General features: G+C 38.9%; 1 protein-coding gene and 1 long non-coding RNA gene across 3 annotated transcripts in view; one reads left to right on the top strand and one right to left on the bottom strand.

Annotated features, from left to right (window-relative positions):
* The window catches only part of PDLIM3 (PDZ and LIM domain 3), a 31963-nt gene extending 25612 nt beyond the window's left edge, over positions 1–6351 (bottom strand). Inside the window, exon 1 of one of the 2 annotated variants that reach the window (XM_036070597.2) lies at positions 6095–6351. In XM_036070597.2, coding sequence (XP_035926490.1) covers positions 6095–6187 — 93 coding nt within the window. In that variant the 5' untranslated portion in view covers positions 6188–6351. The remainder of the gene's footprint in view (positions 1–6094) is intronic. The other variant, XM_036070598.2, reaches the window with a different exon arrangement.
* Positions 1–17726, top strand: part of LOC144381424 (uncharacterized) — a 131268-nt gene that overhangs the window by 60402 nt on the left and 53140 nt on the right. The gene's annotated exons all lie outside the window — the stretch shown is intronic.

The raw sequence follows: 17726 nt of genomic DNA, 5'->3' as shown, positions 1-17726 counted from the left end.
CTAAGGAGGGAGTTGATAAGAAAAAAAAAAAAAAAAGGATGGAGAGAGAAGAGAACATATGGTCCCCTCATTTCTTCTAGTTCTTAAGTTCAGCTAGGCTAGTAATGAGAAAATGACCACTAAATTGGTCTGGTTTTAGTAAGTTAAACTATCTGTTTAGACATAAAGATATATTTCTCAGCATTACATTATATTATTACTTTATTATGTTATCACTTTATGTTATTGCTCATAGTTTATTATTAACATTTTCCCCCAAATCAGGAGAAGAGAGAGCTACAATGAGGCAAAGAGTTTCTCAATAGAGTATTTATTATTAGGCTCATTGGAGTCTCAAATATCAAAAGCATTAGAGAAAACATTGAAAATAGTACTGCCATATCATTTAGACATGTTTTCAACTTCTCTAATTAGAAAAATCACATGGGGGCCCTTGCTGGACATAAAGACTCCCATTCTACTCCAGATGCCTGGAATCACAAATCATAAGCTCTAGGAGAGGACCTGGGGAATTTGTGTTTTAACAAGCACCTTGGATGATCTCTATTATTCACATCAACCTATTATTTGGGTCTGTTTGGAAAAAAATAATTTAAATCACAGATAAAGCATCTATAATATTCTACTTACTGGGGGAGACATGAGGGAAGCACAAGATATGGCCCTGGTGAGACTTTTTTTTTAAAGATTGATTGATTTGAGGGGGGAGCGCAAAAGGGAGAGGGAGAGACAGAATCTCAAGCAGACTCCCTGCTGAGTGAGGAGCCCGATGTGGGGCTCCATCTCATGACCCTGAGATCATGACCTGAGCTGAAATCAAGAGTCGGATGCTTGACTGACTGAGCCACCCAGGCCCCCCTGGTGAGACTTTTATGTTAAGAATAAAAATGAAATAGTTATGGACAAGTATACACTGAAGGGCTATGCTCTGGGGCATGGATCGAAATAGTGAGAAAGCCCATTGTTCAGTTGTTCTCTGTTGCCTACAAATAAACTCCAATGCTCCACCTGGCATCTAAAGCCCTCTAGTGCCTGGCTGTCATCTGCATTGCTAGGGCCATACCTCATGTCGGTTACCTCAGATCCTCTGCAAGTAGCACCCGGGCATTGATAGTTTCCTATGTTATCTGGGTGAATCTAATGCGCAGCCAGGGTTGAGAACCATTTGTGGTATTGTTATTATTATTGGCATTGTATTCCTGAGAATTATTATCTCACAGAATTCTCAAGACACTCTTTTAAGATGAGAAAACGGATGCTCTCAGAGTCTAAGAAACTTGCTTCGGGTCACACATCCAGTAAAAATCTGCATTTCCTCATAGGGCTGGCTCTGTAGCTCAAGCTCTTCCACTATCCTACAATGCCACTACTGCAGGTAATCTCTGCCCTGACTCCTCCTATCTCTTTGGCCATACTTTTCTCATGGAGTCCTGGACAGGTTATGTCATGGTAGTTTATGTACATGTATGTGCCTTCTCTTCTCATATTTGAGTGTCTCAGGGAGTAGAAACCTATTAAGTTATAATTGTATCCCCCACAGTGCCTTCCACATTCAGGGTGTTCTGCACTTAATAGATATTTGTGGGATATAGGACTGTTATGAACATATGAACCAGCATTTCCATGCAGACATCTTTGGTAGAATAAAATTAAATAGGTTTTCCCATCAACCTTCCTACTGCACTTGAATCCTGGTGAAGGATTGCTTTCAACTGTAAACACTTCTTTCTGAAAGCTCGAATTTCAAATATAGTTTATATTAAAGTCATATACTTCTCTATGTTCAAGCCTGCAAAACTTAAGAATACAGTAACATTTTCTATATTGGTACCCATATAGTGTTCTCAGTTATAGTGACCTTGGCCCTGAGTGTGCTCTGAATAGGAAAGAAGGAGGAAGAGGGGGAGAAGAGGCATTGAGCAGGAAAGGACATGTCAGCATCAGATGTATATAATAATCTTACATCATATACACAAAAGAAACTTGTACTTTATTCCAAATTGGACCATTTGTGAAAACAAACCATCTGTAACTTGGCTCTGATGGTAGATCCACCTTCTGGGTGGTCCAAACACTTAAAAAAGAAAGAGACTCCTTAGAATCTTCTTGGCAGAAAAAGAAAAGCTGCTCACTTAGAGATGTGAACCTCAGATTTATTCTGTGAAATGTGGAGGCCAGTTATATATGGTGTTTGCGGTAACAACCCTTCCACATCCACAACTCAAATTTATATTGCACAAAGTATCACACACCTATTGCCTAGAAACCGTTTTCCTACAAAATGTGTGTATCACACCCCATTGCTGAATTTTTTTGAGAATGTCTGGTGTTTGGTTTACCTTACTTCTGGTGTCTTTTTTTTTTTTTTTTAAAGATTTTATTTATTTATTTGACACACAGAGAGAGAGAGGAATCACAAGTAGGCAGAGTGGCAGGGAGCGGCAGAGGGAGAAGCAGGCTCCCCGCTGAGCAAGGAGCCCGACACGGGACTCGATCCCAGGACCCTGGGATCGTGACCTGAGCCGAAGGCAGACGCTTAACGACTGAGCCACCCAGGCGCCCCTTCTGGTGTCTTTTATGATACAGATTCACCCGGCTGATTAATTGGATCGTAAATTATTTCTACGGTGGGGACACTTTGTCCTAATTTTGTGAATTGTAATTTCAATTGCTGGAGAAAGTTACATTTGTAAACCCCTCCCCCAACTCTGGTGGAGTAGAGGTCCACTGTCTAGGAGCATTTGCATTTGCAAAGTGTGAGGCAGGGAGGGAAGGTGATAGTTTGCAAGAAGACAAAAATTGATTTGACTTAAGGAATGTATCTCAGGAATTTTTGTGATATTAAGTTCAGGCATTAGTTTCTCAATTCTTTGCATACGTAAGATCTTATCTAAAACAGATCAATGAACAATAAAGCAATTCTCTTTTTTTGTTGTGGAATATCTTTGAGGATATAATCTGCACCTATTATGATAATAATAGTTATATAAAAAGTGAAAATTTAATCAGTTATTCATATTGTCTATATTTCTGTAACACAGATGATGCTCAGCACTGAGTAGCCCCTAAATTTAAAATTCCTGCCTTAAGGGAGCATGGAATTTGTGGGATACAGATGTACTCAAATAACATCTGTGATACAAAACATGATGTAAGGAGAGGCTGTAGGGCAAAAGCTATGGTAATCAAACGGATGAAATGTTTATTATGAGAAGAAGCCTAGGGGAGTGGTATTTGATTGAGTTTCCTAGCAGAGGACAGTGGGTTGGGTGGGGAGGAGAAATCTGGAGAAAAATGATAGCGGGTGTAGACAGGTAGAGAAATCGTAAGTTGTCTGGGGTGGTGACACAACCGCTTATCTACAAAGTGAGAGGAAGAAAGGGAGAGAAAAGGAAGAGAAAGGGAGGAAATGAAGTTGGAAACATGAATTGGGAAGAGGGTGAAGGCTGTGAATGTGCTCAGAGACCGCACATTTTATTCTCTCTAAACTGGTGTTGGCATTGAAGGATTTTTAAGAATGGGGAGGATAGAAGCCACCTAGCATTTCCCAAAGACGGCTGGTAAGAAATATGCAGAGTGAATTGGAGAGGGGAGACAAGGAGCTAGGTGTGAAGCTATAGAAGCTTGAATAGGGACAGTGGTAAGAAAAAAAGGAAGTGGGAGATCCTAAAGATAGAGAATCAATAGGACCAGATGATGATGAAGTGGTTGGCACAAAACACCTATTTGGAAAGATCTGTACAATAAACAGGTTTTTTTTGTTTTGTTTTGTTTTTGTTTTTTTTGTTTTACACATGTAGACTTCAGAATGCAGGTTTTGGAGGAAGGTAGAACGAGTGTCAAGTTCTGTCCCACCTTTTGTGACCATCAGCAAGTTAGTGAAATTCTTGAAGCCTCATTCTCTCATCTGCAAAAAGAGATATTACTACTGCTACTCTTTTAGAATTATTGTGAGGCTTAAGTGAGTTAGTGCATATAAAGGGCTAAGAGACATTCATGGCAAGCAAAGGAGTACAATAATATACATACAATCTTACTCACTACCTTTCAGTATAATACAACAATTATAAAAGTAATAGAATTTTACTATTTAATTACAACACTGATAATTAGTTTTGTAAAAGATCTTTTAGTCTTTTTACAAGTGATTTTTTACTGTTCTTATAATTTCAGTGGAAACATTCTCAGTTAGGTGTTCACTAAGACAAAAAGTTCAAGGGAATAGGCTTTCATATATTCAGCATGAACCTGTTATGTGCGTGGTTTGGAGGACACTTGGAATACAAAATAGTTGAATTTTACCTGCTATTCTTGAGTTAAATTAATTGAAGAGAAAAGGCATACATCACTTATCTTCATGCATTATTATTGAACTATGTCAAAATGAGGGATATAAATTAGTAACGAATTAGAAATTCAAATAAGAACTGGCTTCCCAAATAATAATTGTCATATCAAATACATTTGCCAATAATTCCTGTAGTCCAACTGCAATATGTAAGTACTGCTTTAAAATAAACATTGTTTATAATGTCAACAACTCAACATTTCAAACATAAGATTAATCATATTGACATGTTACATAGTAATAGCAAGGTATTTCTTTTATAAATCACTTAAAAGGTTTTGGTGACCAAATTATTTTTTTAGGATTTACTATAAATATGATTTATCCTTTGTTAGGATTCAAAAGCTTATTTTCCTTTAGTCTAAACAAAAGAAAACTATACTTCAGAAACTTTTAAAAATATTTCTTAGTAGAGATAATGGAAACTGGGTTGGTAATCCATAAAAGGCATTCATTGCTTGGCCCAGATCACTGAACCATTTTCTCCTTAATTTACTTAGGAACATTTTGGGAGTATGTTAGGTTTTCATGTCTCATACAAAAACACATGTCAGATGTGTTTATATGTTTTTGAAAAATGTAAAACAAAGCATGACGTGTTCCATGGTATGTGCATGTACAGTACATGTTTTGAGATATTTTAAAAAGACATTGGTTCCCAAATCTCATAGATATGTAAGTAGAACAGAATTTAAAATGTATTGCCTTGTTCAAAAATCTATATGAGTAAATCAAATTATAAAGCATACATTTATAAAATACAATATAAGCAGTGAGGAAAAAAAGAAAACGTAAGGAAAGTATAATATTCTGAAAGTTTATGCTTTTAGATTATGTTTAATATGCCTTTTATTGATAACTGAAATAACAATAATTTTCTATTAAGACAAACACTTGTGTTAGAAAAAAAATCAACTAGACCAACTAGAAATTTACTGACAGGACAGAAATCCCAAAATTTCCTTTTTCTTCTTTTCTTTTTTTCTAATTAGACAATACTCTAGGGAATATTAAGTAAGGAAAACTTGGCTCTTATAGTAAAGTACTGTTTTTCAGAGTTATTAGGCTGACTGGTGACTTTCCATCAGGTAAACTAAACTATGACGCGTTTTCTTTGTAGTTTGAGTTATAGGTGATGATTCCTAAGCCAAATTCCCAGCTTTGGAAAATATTTTTTTCAAAATGCCTGGAAACCTAGGAAAACACATTAGTAATATTTTCCCCGTCTGGGCTGATATGAGCGTTTCCAACTTGGCCGACCCAGGTTGTGCCCTGGGATCAGCACTGTGCTGAAATTTTCATCCATAGGAGAAAAGCGCTCAGGTGCGCGTCTAGCTCCGAGGAACAACCACCAATGTCAGTCATTCCTCCCTTCTTCCTGGGACCTCATTTCTTTTGTTCCTGAAAGGAAACGGGGGGGCGGGTGGAAGGCAGAAGGCCCCCCAGCCCTCGCAGCCTAGCCCCCTCTGAGCCCAGGGGAATCACGCTGTCAGTTCAACTCTCCTAGAAAGTTGCTGGGGACAGAGAGGATGCAGACAGAGACCACTGGAGCTGACTTCATAAACTCTCTAAGTTGCTCCGCATCCTCCCAGCTTCAGTTTGCCAAGTTGCTGCCGCCCCTCCAACTGTGAGCCCGACGCGGAGGACCCACCCAGCGCATCCGGGGCTCACTGGCCACTCTCCAATCCGGGGAGACCCGCCGCACGCCAGCCCCTCACCTGCAGCCAAAGAACGGAAAACACCTACCCTGGTGATGACCAAAGGCTGGTTGAAGTCTATGCCCCCCGACAGTCTGAAGCCCCAGGGCGCAGGGCCCGGGAGGACCACGTTCTGGGGCATGGTGCTCTTGGCGCGGCCTCGAGCCGGAGCGCCTTGGCTCCCAGGGACTGGGGCGCAGTGAGGGGCGGCCCTGCCCACGGCAAGTGTCCCCGAACCGGACAGCCACTCCACTCCCCAGAAAGTGCCCTGGCCCGGATTGCGGCCGGGGAGATTTATCCCCGCTCCCGAGTGACGTCACTGGCCTACCCTCCTCCCCACCCCCTCCCACCAAGGAGAGCTCCAACTTTGGAAGAAAGAGACGCGCCAGACCCGCGGGAGTTTACAGACCAACACCGGCTGGGTGCAGCCTCCCAGACCTTTCGGCGGGCGCTGGAGGAGGCTTCGGGTTACAACCCCTAGCAGTCTCTTAAAGTAACACCTGTCCTCCTGTTTGTCTTCTACTCGGAGCTCAGCAGCGCGCTCCATTCAAAGTTAAAAGCAGTGAAACCACAGCTTCTATGTTTCCAGTTAAAACAAAAGCAGTCAGTTATTTAGCAATTTTGAGTGCGCTGATATTTACTTATTAGCTGTGTGACCTTAGTGAAGTTACCTAACGTCCTTAAGTCTCAGTTTCTGCATCTGTAAAACAGGAGTACTCGTTGTACTTCTCTCGTAGGCTTATACCTTGAGAATTCAACGAGCTCCTTCTGCGCGGTGCCTGGCACAGCATCAGTAATTATCAAGCGTTTCTGCAACTAAGTACCTACAGTCACGTATAGTTATGGGTATATATAATATACATTAATACATATAGGAATATATTCAAAATTTATTTTTTAAAAACAAAACAATGTAAAAGTGAAAATGTCATGCTCGATCCAAGGAACCATCTAAAAGTACACATGAGAAGATGATTCATCATTATACTCAAAATATAGTTTAATTTTGGGCACCTGGGTGGCTCAGTCGTTAAGCGTCTGCCTTCGGCTCAGGTCATGATCCCAGAGTCCTGGGATCGAGCCCCGCATCGGGCTCCCTGCTCAGTGGGAAGCCTGCTTCTCCCTCTCCCACTCGCCCTGCTTGTGTTCACTCTCTCGCTGTGTCTCTGTCAAATAAATAAATAAATCTTTAAAAAGTATATCTATAGTTTAATTTTGATTGGAGCAATTGTCACCTCCCTCAAAGTCAGTCTCTAAAGTTAGTTTTTGACACATGGGAGGTGAGTGTAACAGAAACCTAGGAGGTGAGAGTGTCTTGTGTGGGCCTTCAGACAGAGGGAGGGTGCTGAGTGGAGCAAGGTGGTCTAAGAGGACCCCCAGACCAGATGAAAGCACGAGGAGGAAACGCAGGGCAGGCGTTCACTGAGTATCTCTGGGGTCCAGGTGGTGTGGTGATCGCTGTGCGGGTGTCACCTTACCTCATCCTCGTGACAAGTCCGTTAGAATGCTATTCTTATTCCTATTTTTTCCCCCTCAGGTGAGGAAATAATTTCTTAGAAGTTGAGTAGTTTGTGTAAGATCACAAACCCACGTTTGCCTGACATCCCTGTCTGCCTGGTGTAGGTATAAAGGTCAGAAAAGTCTTTTTGTCAGAAAGAAAAAAACCAGACAAGATATTTGGCATGGTGTAATTGCGATAATCAATCTTTTATACCTCACCTCACATCATTAGCTGGCTTATATAACCAGTTGATGATATGCTTTTTGTTTTCTGCCTTTTTACATGTCATTTTGGTGCCATTTAGATATAAGCAACATTTGTACAACATTAATATAATAGCTGATGAGTTCTTCGGGCTTTGCAGAGAGAATGGAGATCAGGGACATGAAATGGGCAGTTTTTCTGTATCCTACTGTTCCCTGAGGTCAGCAGGAAAGTGTTCAGAGGTGATTGTCAGAGTAGGAGTGGGAATAGCTGTGAGGGAGAATTCTAAGGAAGAAGCAGTGGCCCGACCCTGATCACTCTCAGATGTTTCTGCCTCTGGTTTGGGTACTATTCTAAGAAGTGCTTTCTGGATGACCCTTCCATGTATTTTCTTTTTATATTTCCCTTTTTTAAGAATTAGGATAGTAGAGATAAAAACAGAAGGACCACCTGAAAAAAAAGGGATTACGATAAACAATTTATGATTCTGTTAAATATGACTTTCATGATTATTGTTTTAAACCAGGTTTAGAAAGTTCTTGAACATTTTCTTTTTAGAGGAGGGTCGATAAAAATTGTTCATTCTACTCTTATATAACTGGGAAACTCTTGGTAAAAAAAAATCATCTTCTTAGTTTAATTCTCAAACCTACAATTTTAACCTTGAGCTCTCATCAATTTTCTGATCTTGTTTTTCTAACCACCTACTGGTACATATACAATCCAACCTGTTCAAACCCAACCCCATCATTTTCTTTAGTCACCTCAAGCTGATTTCCTGGTCCCTTTCAATGCCTTTCAATTTTCTCATTTCTGTTCATTTTTCTACTACTGTTCCAGGTTTGTAGAATAGATGCTGTAAATTTTTCCTCTTCTTTATTTTCTATATGCCAAATGTCACTATGTATTGTGGTTTATTCATTTGTTCGTTCATTCAACAAGCATTCACTGGGCATCTCTGACATGTCAGGCACTTGGAATGCAATGATGAATAAGGCCCACTTTCTGTCCTCTAGGAGTCAGTGATAAAACAAGGGAGGTGGAGATGTAAAACATGACCGCATTATGGGATAAGTGCTGGGACAACGTTCTATACACTGATGAAGAATGAAGTAATCAACTCTTTTTAGGGAAGGTACCAAGCAGTGTTTCCAGAAGAAGGGATATTAGAGCTGGATTTTGACGGGTAAATAAGAATTTTCCAGGTGACTGGGAATTGAAAGGGGCAAAGGAAGGAGGACGCTCAAGGTAGAAAAGACTGTATAGGATGTGCGGTGGCAGGGAGGAAAGAAACAGATGGCAAATTAAGAAATGGCAGGTAACTTGGTATGGATAGATCTTATCATTCTGGGTAGGGACAGGAGAAAAGGGTCATAGTAGTCAGGGACCATATCAGAGGGATGTCATCTGTTACACTGACATTTTGATTTTATCTTATTGAGATCCTTTGAAGAGTTTTAAGCAACATGTATAATAATCAGATTTGCATTTTATAAACATCATTTTGGACATTGGGAGGATGAATCACAGTTGCAAGAGATAAGAAGCAGGGAGTCCAGTTAAAACTTACGGAGGAAGATGTCAATTTGGGCAGTGGGGATGGAGACGAATGGGCAGACATGGGAATCATTAAGAAGGTTAATTGATGCAATCTGAGGACAGATCTCACATGGGGAATTAGTGAGGTTAGGTCATTTGGGTGGCTCTCAGACTTCTTCATTTGGGTATTATGTGAATGTTTGAGTTATTAACAAGGAGGAAATATATAAGAAGTATAGCAAGATATTTTTATTTTAATGAGGGTTTGGCAGATTGAAGCAGTTTTGGTAATGCTGGATTTGAAATACCTGTGGAATATCTGCTATATAGTATACTGATCATAAAACTAAAATTTGGAACCAGACTGCCTGAATGATATCCTTGCTGCATGATCTTGGGCAGATTATCTATCATCTTTATTAAAACGATGATTACCATAGTACTTGCCCCCTGGAGTTATTATGAGGTTTATATGAGTTAACAAGTACAAAATGCTTAGAATTTGCAGTTATTAGGTCTTTACAAGGTTATGTGTTGACTGGTTGATGAAAATGTTGTGACCAGAAGGTCATAGGAACCTAACCCTGTATTTCCCCTAGGAGCAATGGTTCAGTATTTGCTAATTTGGTGTTTGCGGCAGCTTTATAGAACATAACTAATGTGAATAATGAGAACTGACTATAATGTCATAGAAGTATGATGTGTATCATGTCACAGATGTAACCATGTGTGGTAGCCCTTCTCTGATGATAATTAAGGACACCCACAGCCTCCCCTGCTCACCTAAATTCCCAACCTCCCCATTTGGAGCCCAGGGTGAAGAGATTCATGCATTTATCCTTTTATCTCTTTAATTTGTTTGTCCTGATTGTTGGGAGTTTAGGCATACGCCAGTCTCTAACACTTGTTTTTGTTTTATTTAATTATGTTTAAACTTAAAAAAACCCCAGTTCATCTGTTCTCCCTTACCTCCCTACTCCCTGCCTCTGGCAATCACTAATTTGAGCTTGGTTTACTTTCCTTTTTGTTTCACTTTGTTTTGTTTTTTAATTCCAAATATAAGAGGGATCATATGGTATTTGTCTTTCTGTGTCTGACTTACTTCACTTAGCATAATGCTCTTAAGGTCCATCCATGTTGTCACAAATGGTAAGATTTCATTATTTTTTATGGCTGAATAATATTCCATATATGTATATATGCACACATGCATATCAAAATTTCTTTTTTCATTCATCCATTGATGGACACTTAGGTTGCTTCTGTAGTTGGTGACTGTAAATAATGCTGCACTGAACATGGGGGAGCAGATATTTTTTCAAATTAGTGTTTTTGTTTTGTTCAGATAAATACCCAGAAGTGGAATTTCTAAATCATAAGGTAGTTTTATTTTCAACTTTTTGAGGCACCTCCATACTGAGTAGTTGTCCCAATTTACATTCCACCAACAGTACACAAAACTTTCCTTTCTCCACATTCTCACCAATACTTGTTATTTCTTGCCTTTTTATACTACCCATTCTGAATGGTGTGAGGTTGATATTTCACGGTGGATTTGATTTGCATTTCCCTGATGATTATTGATACTGAGCATCTTTTCATGGAACTGTTGTCTGTCTGTATGTCTTCTTTGAAAAAATGTCTTTTCAGATTTTCTGCCCACTTTTAATTGGATTACTTGTGGGTTTTGTTTGTTTGTTTTTGCTATTGAGTTGTCTGAATTCCTTATATATTTTGGATATTAGCTTCTAATCAGATAAATAATTTGCAGTTATTTTCTCCCATTCAGTGAGTTGCCTTTTCATTTTGTGGATGGTTTCCGTCACTGTGCAGAAGCTTTTTGGTTTGATGAAATCCCACTTGTTTATTTTTACTCTTGTTGCTTTGGCTTTTGGTGTCAGATTAAAAATCATTGCCAAAATCTAGGTCAAGGGGCTTACTGCCTATATTTTCTTCTAGGAGTTTTATGGTTTTAGGTCTTATGTTCAAGTCTTTAATCCATTTTGAGTTAATTTTTGTATATGGTGTAAGGTAGTGGTCCAGTTTTGTTCTTTTATGTGTCACTGTCTGGTTTTCTCAGCGCTGTTTATTGAAGAGAATGTCCTTTCCTCATTGTATATTCTTGGCTCCTATATCATAAATTAATTGGCCATATATATGTGGGTTTATTTCTGGACTCTCTATTTTGCTCCAAGGATCTGTGTCTGTTTTTATGCCAAAACCATATTGTTTTAATTATTACAGCTTTGTAATATAGTTTGAAATCAAGGAATGTGATGCCTCCTGCTTTGTTCTCCTTTCTTAAGACTGATTTGGCTGTTCAGGATCTTCTGTGGTTCCATACAAATTTAAAGATTGTTCTATTTCTGTGAAAAATACCATTGAAATTGTGATAGGGATTTCATTGAATCCTTAGATAGTTTTGGGTAGTATGAACATTTTAACAGTATTAATTCTTCTAATCCATGAGCATGGAATATCTTTCCAGTTATTTGTGTCTTCTTCCATTTCTGTCATTATTGTCTTGTGGTTTTCAATATACAGTTCTCTTACTTCCTTGGTTAAATTTATTCCCAGGTATTTTTAATGCAATTGTAAATGGGATTATTTTCTTACTTTCTCTTTCTGATAGTTCCTTATTAGCATAAAGAAATACAGATTTCTGTGTATTGATTTTGTATCCTATAACTTTACTGAATTTGCTTATTAGTTCTAACAGTTTTCTGATGGGGTCTTTAGGGTTTTCTATATGTAATATCATGTCATCTGCAAATAATGAGAGCTTTACTTTTTTGTTTGCTATTATTAGTAGTGATAATAGTACAGTAAGCAATTTGATATATAAATATAGAGCAGTTGGATATAAAAATCTAGAGATCTGGGCTTGAGATGAGTATTTTGGAGTGATAGCAGAATCTATTGCTGTGAGTGTCAGACATTTTTTTGACATTCTTCATTTTGAGAGGTGGAGTTTGTATCCCAACCCCTTGGAATTGTGCAGACGTGTGACTCTTATATTTCTAATAAAATATGGTGGAAGCAACATTGAGTGCCCTCTGATGTGAGGTCAGGAAAGGTGATGTAATTGCTGTCTTTCTACTGATTTTAACACTTGGGACAGAAGTCTTTAGCTGCCATGTGAAGGCTCTGAGGTGCCATGCTGTGAGAAAGGCCAAGCTACAAGTCACATGTTGGTACTATTATTGGTAGCCCCAGACAAGACACCAGATATGTGAGTAAAGATTCCTTCTTCCAAAATGGATTCCTAGAAACACACAATCTTCCAAAACTGAACCAGGAAGAAATAGAACATCTGAACAGACTAATTACTAGTAATGAAATTGAATCAGTAATCAAAAACTACAAAAAAAAAAAAAAAAAAAATCCAGGACCAGATGTACTCACAAAGCTAATACCTATTTTCCTCAAACTATTCCAAAAAACAGAAGAGGAAGGAAGGCTTCCAAATACATTCTACAAGGCCAGCATTACCCTGATACCAAAACCAGACTAAGACACCACAAAAAAAAGAAAACTATAGGCCAGTATCCTCGATGAACATAGATGCAAAAATCCGCAACAAAATATTAGCAAATAAATTAAAAGGATCATTCATCACCATCAAGTGGGATTTATTCTGGGGATGCAAGGATGGTTCAATATTCACAAATCAATCAACATGATACACCACATAAAACAAGGGCTAAAAATCCTTTAATCATCTCAATAGATTCAGAAAAAACATTTGACAAAATTCAACATCCATTCATGATAAAAAAAAACCTCTCAACAAAGTGGTCTTAGAGGGAACATACCTCAATGTAATAAAGGCCATCTATGAAACACCTAACAGGGAAAAACTGAGAGCTTTTCTCTTAAGGTCAGGAACAAGACAAGGGGAAAAACTGAGAACTTTTCTCCTAAGGTCAGGAACAAGACAAGGATGTCCACTCTCACCACTCTATTCAACATAGTACTGGAAGTCCTAGCCACAGCAATCAGACAAACAAAAGAAATAAGAGACCTCTATAATGGTAAAGAAGAAGTTAAACTGTCACTATTGGCAGATGACCATGATACTATACATAGAAAACTTAGACTTCATCAAAAACCTGTTGGAGCTAATAGGTGAATTCAGTAAATTTGCAGGATACAAAATTAATACCCAGAAATTGGTAGTATTTCTATACACTAATTTACAAAGTAGCAGAAAAAGAAATTAAGAAAACAATTCCATTTAAAGTACACCAAAAGTACAGGTGAAAAGACCTGTACTCTGAAAACCATAAAACAATGATGGAAGAAATTGAAGATGACACAAACAAATGTAAAGATATTCCATGCTCAGGGATGGAAGAATTCATATTGTTAAAATATCCATAGTACCCAAAACAACCTATGGATTTAATACAGTCCTTATCAAAACACCAACAGCATTTTCCACAGAACTAACAAATAATACTAAAATTTGTATGGAATCACAGAAGACCCTGAATAACCATGTCAATCTTGAGAAAGAAAAACAAGACTGGAGGTATTGCAATTCAAGATTTCAAGATATAATACAAAGCTGTCGTAATCAAAACAGTATGGTACTGACACAAAACGGAACTTGGTCAATGGAACAGAGTAGAGAGCCCAGAAATAAACCCACACTTAAATCGTCAGTTGATCTATGACAAAGGAGACAAGAATATACAATGAGAGAAAGACAGTCTTTTCAATAAATGGGGCTGGGAAAACTGGACAGCTACTTGCAGAAGAATGAAATTGGATCACTTTCTAACACCATACACAAAAACAAACTAAAAATGGAATAAAGACCTAAATATGATGAGATCTGAAACCATAAAAATCCTAGAAGAGAACACAGACAGTCATTTCTCTGACATTGGCCATAGCAACATTTTTGTAGATATGTCTCCTAAGGCAAAGGAAGAAAAAGCCAAAATAAGCTATTGGGACTACATCAAGCCAAAAAGCTTCTGCACAGCAAATGAAACCATCAACAAAACAAAAAGGTAACCTACTGAATGGGAGAAGATATTTGCAAATGATATATCTGATAAGGGGTTAATAACCCAAATATATAAATAACACATACAACTCAGCACCAAAAAAACAAAAACAAAAACAAAAACACAAACACAAACCCACAAATAATTTGATTAAAAAAAAAGAGCAGAAGACCTGAATGGACATTTTTCCAAAGTAGACATACAGATGGCCAACCGACACATGAAAGGATGGCTCAACATCACTAATCATCAGGGAAGTTCAAATCAAAATCAAAATGAGATATCACCTTACACTTGTCAGAATGGCTAAAATCAAAAAGACAAGAAATAAAGTGCTGGTGAGGATGTAGAGAAAAAGGAACCCTCGTGTCCTGTTGGTGGGAATGTAAACTGGCACAATAATTTCACTACTAGGTATTTACCCAAAGAAAACAAAAACACTGATTTGAAGAGATATATGCACCCCTATGTTTATTGTAGCATTATTTAAATAGCCACATTATGGAAGTCATCTAAGTGTCCACTGATAGACAAATGGATAAGAAAAAAATGGTGTGTGTGTGTGTGTGTATATATACACACATACACCACACAGGCACATGTGCACAATGGAGTATTATACAACCTTAAAAAGGATGAGATCATGCCATTTGTGACAACATGGATGGACCTAGAAGATATCATGCTAAGTGAAATAAGTCAGACTGTGTAAGACAAACACTGTATGATTTTGCTATGTGGAATCTAAAAAAAAACCAAATGAATAGATGAACAAATAAAAAGTAGAATCAGACCTGTACATATAGAAAATAAACTGATGACTGCCAGAAGGGAGGGAGGGCAGGAGGGAGGGAGGGAGGAAGGACAAAATAGTGAAGGGAAGTGGTAAATACAGGCTTCCAGTTATGGAATGAGTAAGCCGTGGGAATAAAAGGCATGGCATAGGGAATATAGTCAATGATTTTGTAAATGATGAATCAGGACAGATGGTAGCTACACTTGTAGAGAGTTTACCATAATGTATAGAGAAGTTGAAACACCATGTTGTAACCCGAAACTAATGTAACATTGTGTGTCAACTATACTCAAATTAAAAGGAGATTTTTAAAAGTTTCCTCCTTCTAGTCCCCAGCCTTTATGTCACCCCAGCCTCCAAGTCCTCCCAGCTCAGGCTGTAGACATTGTGGAGCACAGAGGAGTCATCCTCACTTGTATAGTTTCCAAACTGTTGACCACAGATTCTGTGATAAATGTAATACAATGGTTGTTTTCAATCTCTAAACTTAAGGATAATTTGTTACACAGCAATAGTAACTGATACAGGATGAAATCACCCAAGGAAATTAGGTGTGTGAAGCAACACGAAGATGATTAATGATTAAACTTAGAGAAACAGCAGAAACAGTAACAGTTCAAGGGCAGGAGTAGAAGAAGATGGTTTTCCTCTTATAAAATGTTTAAAGAAACCATTTAAAGGTGACATGGAAGACAAATGAGAAGAATTCAAGGAGAGACAGCAAATATCACAGGTAGGTGGAGGGTAGAGGGTAGAGCTATGGTGAGTGCTATTAGATCTGGTAATTGTGATTTTCTGGGTCTCAGAGGAGGGTCAGAAATGGTGACACAGAAGCAGACTGCATGGTTTGAAGAATAATGGGAGGAGGGTGTGAGTACAGACTACCTTTTCAAGGAATTGGTAAATGAAAGGTGTCAGTGGAAGGAATGCAGGCCAAGAGAAAGAACTTTGTTATTATTTTTTTAAATAGGAAGCTTACTGATGTTTGCTGAAGTCAGAGGGAAGAAGATTTGGAAGAACTGAGGGAGAGGGATGCGGGTGAAGCACCACTGGGGGATTGACACAAGAGGTGGAGGTCTAAGTCTTGAAGAGGACAGACCCCTTTTCTTCTTAGAGTAGATGGCGTTCCCATAAATTAAGGTGTATGAGCAGTCCAACTGATTATCTAGTTGTCTTCATTTTAATGCTGCCTGACTGTTTCAGGCACTCAGTGCCTTCACCTCTTAATGGTGGTAAGTGTTCTGAGATTATCTCCTTGCCAAAAATCTCTCCCATTCTCTCTACCTCAGAGACTACTGCCAGATTGAAATACTGTCACTCTCTTGGTTAGGAACCTGTAACAGCACTTTCTTATCCCTAGGATAGAGGCCAACTCTGCTGATGAAGGGCTTGGAGGGCCTTTTATCCTGTGACGTGTGTGTGGTTGTATTCAGATTTGGTTTCCTCATCACACAGCAGTCACTGCAGAGCCCGGCCAAGTGGACCCTGACTCCCCTTCCCATCTTGGTTCCTACATTTCGATGTTTTTCTGTTCTTTTTCTTCCTTGCTTCTTTCCTCTCTTCCTTCCCTACCTCTCTTCCTTTCTGCCTGTCTTTAAGGGAAGAGTGTGTCTTTGTTAAGTCTGAGATCACCTTAGCCAGTGGTTCTGCATTTTGATGAGCCTTAAAAGAGCCTAGGTGCTTAACAGAAATGCAAATTCTGGGCTCCACTCACAAGATATTTGAATTCAGTTTCTGGGGTCAAACCCATTGTGGGTGGTCTATGGACCACACATTTAGAAAAAGTAATTAAATGCTATATCTTTATATGTGCTGTTCTTCCTTTCTGAAATGTTCTCTTTTCTCTATCACATCCCATTCCCTTTTCACATTTTCTGGAAAGACATGATTGACCACCTGCATCTACATCAAAGTTTGTTTTTATTTAATACTTCTTTCTAGTCCATATATCGCAGTTTTAAACTTAGCTATTCTCCGATTTAACTGAGCACCTGGCAGTGCAGTGTGCGGGGGTTACACAAAGCAACAGGGCATGGATCTGAACTTTGAGAGGCACATAATCTCACACGGGTGACGTTCTCATGGAGCTATTTTTGCATTGCCGACTAGACAATAGGCTCCTCTAGGACACGGGCTATATTTATTTAGAATCTACCACCACTGCCATCCAGTGCTGGGCACTGAGGAAGTGGTCAGTTATTATTGGAAGGTAGAAACAGGTTTTGGTCTTGAGATCTATTGGTTGGGGAAGCTAGCTCTTCCTTATAAATTCTTTCCTCTAAGTAGTCCTATCAGAAGCACCTTCCTTGACAATTGCCATTATGTCCATTGTTTACAGTTTCATCTCCCTCAGCTTTACCTTGCTGTTGCTGTATTTGCATGTACTTGCTGGTTTGGCTGTGCAAAGCTATGCATCCAAGGGCCTGGGCAGCCAGCCAGTGCTCCCAAGCCCTTCCACACATTGTGTCTGACTTCCTCTTTGGTAGGAATCCGTGTGGTTTTCATGCTTTGGAGGATTTGGGCCCTTGTGAAATCTCTTCTGGGGAATTAGCCACACTGAATTCCATGCTTTGTGTCCGCCTTCAGTGCTGGCAGGAGCCTATATTGTTTCATTCCCACGTCG

Source organism: Halichoerus grypus, chromosome 3 (genome assembly GCF_964656455.1).
Source record: "Halichoerus grypus chromosome 3, mHalGry1.hap1.1, whole genome shotgun sequence".
Classification (NCBI taxonomy): domain Eukaryota; kingdom Metazoa; phylum Chordata; class Mammalia; order Carnivora; family Phocidae; genus Halichoerus; species Halichoerus grypus.
This window is presented reverse-complemented; position numbering and strand designations above follow the sequence as displayed.